This window comes from Centruroides sculpturatus, unplaced genomic scaffold, assembly GCF_000671375.1.
Source record: "Centruroides sculpturatus isolate CEXI.00-Female unplaced genomic scaffold, Cexi_2.0 scaffold2936, whole genome shotgun sequence".
Classification (NCBI taxonomy): Eukaryota; Metazoa; Arthropoda; class Arachnida; order Scorpiones; family Buthidae; genus Centruroides; species Centruroides sculpturatus.
This window is the reverse complement of record NW_019389284.1, coordinates 6,332-12,811: the sequence shown is the minus strand read 5'-3', so window position 1 is coordinate 12,811 and position 6,480 is coordinate 6,332. Positions and strand designations below refer to the sequence as shown.

General features: G+C 29.8%; 1 protein-coding gene across 1 annotated transcript; it reads left to right on the top strand.

Annotated features, from left to right (window-relative positions):
• The first annotated feature begins 3,739 nt into the window (after window positions 1-3,739).
• LOC111617222 lies at window positions 3,740-4,549 on the top strand. The gene has a single exon (XM_023358551.1). It carries the CDS (start codon window positions 3,740-3,742, stop codon window positions 4,547-4,549), a length of 810 nt encoding a protein of 269 aa, XP_023214319.1.
• Window positions 4,550-6,480: the final 1,931 nt, after the last annotated feature.

Sequence of the window (6,480 nt, the reverse complement as noted above, 5' to 3'; positions counted from 1 at the left end):
TAATTTTTTCAGTGCATGTGTTTTGTACATTGTGAGTGTTTGGAATGGCTATGTCTATAATGTATGTGATTTTATTGTGTTTGTCAATGAGTGTGATGTCTGGTCTGTTGTGGTAAATTGTTTTATCTGTGATTATGGCTCTGTCGTAGTACATTTTGTGCGTGTTGTTTTCCAATACTGTCTATTATTATTATTATTATTATTATGTTGGGTTTAGTGGGTTATACTTGGTTGAAACTGATTTCTGTGTACTATGCTGTACACAGAACACCCAAAACAAGACTAAAATTAAATAAGTGTGTCAGTGTGTGTCTGTATTCAGGAATTTCCTAACAATATGACATGTATTCAATATAATGGTCTTCTGTAAGATAATGTATGTGTTTCTACTCAACTGTAATGTTCCTAACCTTTTGTGTAGTGTGTGGGGTATGATACCTGTAGAGAAGAGTTGTACAACAAGTACAATAAGCACCCTATCCATCCTCCACAGATGCCTTATTTCCTGGGTAAGTTCTGTGTACTTGCTAATTTTTTCAGTGCATGTGTTTTGTACATTGTAAATAAAGCAATAAAGACTGTACAAAACTTTTGTACAGCAATAAAGGCTGACATTCTGGAGTATTAAATGAAATTATAGAAATCAAAATAAAAGTAAACTTTCAAATAACAATTAATTTTGAAATGCTAAATATAAAAATATATTACCAAATGTTTAATAAATAAAGTAAAAACAATAAATTTGAATCTTAAAAATATATTTATTGTTTATTACTTAGGTATTCCATCAACATCCTCTAATCGACGTTGTCGTTCCAGCATATCTTCTGTGGGACCACCACCACCATCTCCATGACCAAATAACATCATACTGCATGTTACACGACCTTTATCTTTCAAATTTTTGACTGTATCTATTACCTAAAAAATTTATAAATAAAATTAACCTTACAATTCTCAGAATCAAATATTTTTGCTATATTCACAAATAAAATATATTTAAATTAAAACAGAATTAATAAAATTAATATATCATTACACCTGAATAATGAATATTAATTTTAATATTTCATATGAATAGTAAAATTGACAATTCTTAAGAATAGTATTAAAAATATTAAACAGTTTTAACACCATTCATATTTATGGCATGCTAGCAAAATTAGATCACACACAGACTGCAATTACTGCATTGATTATTACTTCAAATAAAAAATTTTGCTCAAATTACATTCAATTTAAAATGCTTGATTTAAAATGCAACTCATGCATAATTTGAGAATCCCTGTATGTATATGTCTATGTATGTACAGATATCCCTTGCACAAGGCAGTACTTCTACAAGACGATTTTGCTCTAACACAGTTTTGGAAATCCTCCATACAAAATTTCACAATTTTTAAGTGTAAACTTCATTATTTGATATTTATTTATTTATTTAAGTAAGCACGCATGTTATCTCAAATTTGCCCACAGATTTTAGAATATTGAAAATTTTCAATTTGTTTTGTGCTTTTTGTCAGTTTTACTTTAATTGAAACTGATAGTACAATTTTTTCTTCCATGGTAACTTTCCTATCAACCAGGTGTCATTGTCATTGCTTTCAGACTTTATCACTTAAGACTGTCACTGTGTTTTCTTTTTATACATTAATCTTTGTATTTAGTAAAGTTATTTAAACAATTTTAAGTCAGTGTTATTAAATTTTTTTTAAGCATAGGGAAGTAATCATTTGCAAAAATGACAAACAAAATATGGCAGTATCTCCATACTCAAACTGTTCCCAACTGGAATAACTTGGTATTGAGCACAAATTCTGAAGAAAGAAAAATTGCTTAATACTTGACTAAACAAATATCACCTGCTAAAACAAATTGTTGATTAATAACATATTTTTATTTTTTCCATCATTAGGAAAATTATGATAAAAATAAAACAATGAAGATATTGCTGATATTTCTGATCAGGATCAACAAAAATGCTCAAATGATGATGATGCTACAGTACTTTGAAAAAGCAAATGCCCTTGTTTAACTAAAATTAATATTAACAGTGCTTTTAATTGTGCTTGTTAGTTAATTGAGCTGTTGATTTTGAAAGTAGGAGAAGTCCATTTTGTGAAAAAAATAATTAAAGCTAATTCTTATTACAAATTAACATAAAATTTATGTTTTTAATGAATTCACAATAAATATCTTTGAATACAGGTATACCTCGACTTACGTCGTTTCGAGTTACGTCGTTCCCGATTATACGTCGTTTGTCAAAAAAATATACGAAAAAATAAAAATCAAGTTTAAGTCATTTTATTCGACTTTACGTCCGTCCGCCACAAATATTGAAGTCGTAATATCACTAGAAAAGCGTTTAAAGCACATAAAATCATATTAAAATATACACATTTATAAGTATGTACTGTATTTACAGTACAGTACATGCATTCATAAATTTAGATTACTTTTTTCTGTACTCTATTAAAAACTAAAATTTATTTGTTTGTAAGCTTAAAATAGATTCTTATTAACCATATATTATTAAAAATGCATTAATAAATAAAATAAAGAACTGGGAATAGTAATTTATAGTTTAGCCTAGTGACAAGTAGATTCGGAGACAAGTAGATTCGGAGACAAGTAAATTCGACTTACGTCGTTTTCCTGGAACCAATTACCGACGTAAGGCGAGGTATACCTGTATAAGTATAAATTTGTTACTAGTAATTTGTATCGTCAACAATATTTACAGTGAGTTGATTTTAAAAGTGATACAAGTCCACTCTAAAGAAAAATATGAAGATATGATTTATCACTTTATATACCCATTCATCATGAATACTTTAAAAATCTGCACCATCTAAACTAAGAAATATAATTATGTGCATGCAACTTATTACTGAATATATTTTCTTATGTTATCCACTTTTTCCTATAAAATTAAATTAATTTTGTGTTTCATAGTAGCTTTTCAAAAAAGTATATGTTGAAATAAATAAGTAAGTAAATAAAATATTCAATTTTTTGTTATTATAACTATATTCCATTCAAAGAAAAGCAATGTTTTCAACAAATCATTGCTTTTGAAAATGAGGCAAGTCCATTGATGCATAACAAAACCATGATTTTTTTTTCATCTAACATGGATAACCATTATTGCATATTAAATTTACATCAAATACAACCAAAAAAATATAAAATAAATCTATTACTGCTTAAGAATATTTTTAAACTCATTCAAATGCAAACCATTAAATATCCAGCAAACAATATAAAATGGACTTGCCCCATTTTCAAAATCAACAACTCAATTATTGATAGGAAATAAATTATCGATTCCTTTAATAAACAAAAAAGAATAGTATACTTTTGTTAACTTCTGGAACATAACCTTATGTTTTACATTAGTCCTTTGTTTCATGTAGTACAGATTCACATAATACATCATTTTTTTGGAACATATCTAACGTTTTATAAGAGAGATACCTGTATATATACACAAAAGTATAAAATTTTAATGAAAAAAATATATATGTGTAGGGCAGCGTTTGTGGTCGGCACTTTTGGGCGTATTTTAAATAATTGTTTACTCTTTTGCAGATGCTTACCACCAGGAGGTGTAAATTAACTATTTAAGTGTACGATTTAATGTTTGAGAGTTGGCAGCGTTTATGGTCGGCGCTTTTGGGCATATTATAAATAATTGTTTACTCTTCTGCAGGTAAGCTCACTGGTTTGTTTCGTCATGTCTAAAAGGAAGACTTATTCACCTGTAAGTCAGTCGAATAGTAGATCAAATATTTTTCATTCTGACCCATTGGAGGAGACGAGTATCTTGGAGTTACTTCAAGGAGAATTTGATATTAAGGATGGGATATCGTTACTTATTCAGCTAAATTTAAAGCAGAATAAGAAATTGGAAGGAATGATTGCTAGGATTGATAGAATCTACTCCTGGGTAGAAAATTTGGACGAAGCTATTGTTAATATAGAAACTAGATTAGAAGATTTAGAGAAAAAATTTACATACGATACCGGTAAGATTCTATCGGACGATAGAATAGATTTGGAAAACAAAATGGCCGAGTTTACATTAAGTCAGGAGCGGTTTGAGTGTTTTTTAAGGCGTAATAATTTAATAATTTTTGGTTTGCCTGAGTCGGAAGATGATAACTTACAAGTTAAAGATGTAGTATTGGAATTTTTTCAAAATAAATTAAGTGTTGATAATGTTCGTTTAGAGCAGTGCTATAGATTGGGTCAACAACGGAAAGATAGTATTAGGTTGATTTACTGTAGTTTTTTTGACTATGGTGATAAATGTAAGATTAAAAGAGCGGCATTTAAATTAAAAGGAACGAGGATATTTATAATGGATGACCTTCCTCCTTTAACTAGAGACATAAGGAAAATAATGAATGATTTCGCAAGAGAAAAAAAGAGATTGGGTGCTTCAATTACTTATTTAAATAATAGAAATGCGGTTAAAGTTGATAATAAAATTTATAAATATAATATAGTTTCTAAGAAAATGGAAGAACAAATGTCAACTTGACTGGGAATAGGTACGTCGGTACTTTCATGGAATTGTGAAGGTATTGTAAATAAGCCTATCTCTTTTTGGAATTTTTTGTATACTTTTGATATAATTTTTTTAATGGAAACGTGGTGGGATGGCAGGTCTGCTATTCCCAATTTGCAAAATATGGATAAATTTTCTGTTTTTTCGGAGGCAGGTTATCGAGAGGCTGATAGAGGTCGCTGTATTGGTGGCTGGTTGTTGTTATTGTCTAACTCTTGGAAAGTAAATATCTTGGAAAAAGATAGGCATTGGATTGTTGTGGAATTGTCTATAGGGCCTATAGTAATTTCTTTCTGTTTTATGTATATAAGACCTGTATTATGGAATTCTATTTGGACAGAGGTAGCTAGGTTGGTTAATTGTTATAAGATAGACTTTTTAATTGGTGATTTTAATGCTCGCATTGGAGTAGAACTGCAGGAATGGATTTATGAAAGTAATGAGAATATTGATCAGGATTGGATGTTGAGGTCATCAAAAGATACAGTATTAAATAATCGTGGAAAATTGGTGTTAGATTTTTGTGAAGAGGCGGGATATATTGTTTTAAATGGTAGAGGTTCATCTATATCTAAAGGTTATTATACATATGTGAGTGATATAGGCTCCTCTGTAATTGATTTGGCTTTGGTTAAGTTAAATAGATTATCTATTGTAACAAGTTTTTCTGTATTAGATAAAGTGTATAGTAATCATTTTCCGATAAGTGTAGTCTTAGATTGTAAATCTAAGAAGGAAATTCGAAAATCATTTAAGAAGTATAAGAGTAAGAGTGAGAGAATTTTTTGGAGGGAAGAAGGTAGTGAGAAGATAAATTATAAGTATAGGGAACTATTAGGTGCGATTCAGAGTCAGTCAGTATTAACGTTGGAAGGTTTAACTCATTTAATTAAATCTTCGTTTTCAGATTGGTGTCAAAGGCCAATTGGATTTTCCAATTTTGTGTGGTTTGATATGGATTGTAAGTTGAGTATTGCAAGAAGAAATCAGGCGTTGAATAGGATGAGACGGTCAAAGTGTGGAAATAGTGTTGCAGTTAAGAATTTTGTTAAAGAACGTAATGTGACTCGCAATTTATGTAGAGCTAAGAAAAAGCTTTTTTTGCAGAAGATCAATAAGAATTTGGCGTCTGGTGATAGTAAGCAGTTCTGGCGATTTATTAATTTCGTTGTTAAGAGTAAATACAGGGAGCTTCCAGATCTTGATTAGGTAGCTTTTTTTTCAAAGAAATTTCATTCTAGTAAATATTTACCTGATATGTCTATATATAATTGGTGTATGAATTGGCAGGACAAGCTGTTGGATACGGAGATAACAGAACAGGAAGTCAAAAAGATTCTAACTTCTATGAAAAATGGTATTGCTCCAGGTATTGATGGGATACTGGTGGAACTATATAAGAATTTCCCAGATCTGATTGGATATATGGTAGGTCTGTTTAATAATGTTTATCAATCAGGGATGATTCCTTTAGAATGGTGCATATGTAAGATTATTCCTATATTTAAAAAGGGTCTTAGAGATTTACCTGATAATTATAGAGCAATTTCGTTACTACCGACAATATCTAAAGTTTTCTGTAAAATTTTATGTATGCGTTTGATATCTTGGCTGAATAAGTTTGAGATATTTTCTGATTTCCAGGCTGGTTTCCGGGCTGGTTTTTCGACATTGGATAATATTTTTGTTTTACATGCTTTAATACAGAAGTCTTTAAGGAAGAAACGAGGTAAATTTTACGCTTTCTTCGTTGATTTGACGGCGGCATTTGATTCGTTGGATAGAGATCTTTTATGGAGTCAACTTCTGAAGATTGGGTTGAGCTATAAATTTGTAAACTTTTTGATTCAGTTGTATACTAATACAGAGGCGTGCGTGTCTACTAAGGAAGGTACGACTGATCT

Excerpts from the sequence above, each read along its gene's own strand:
- LOC111617222 (XM_023358551.1), top strand. The coding sequence starts at position 3,740 with ATGTCTAAAAGGAAGACTTATTCACCTGTAAGTCAGTCGAATAGTAGA.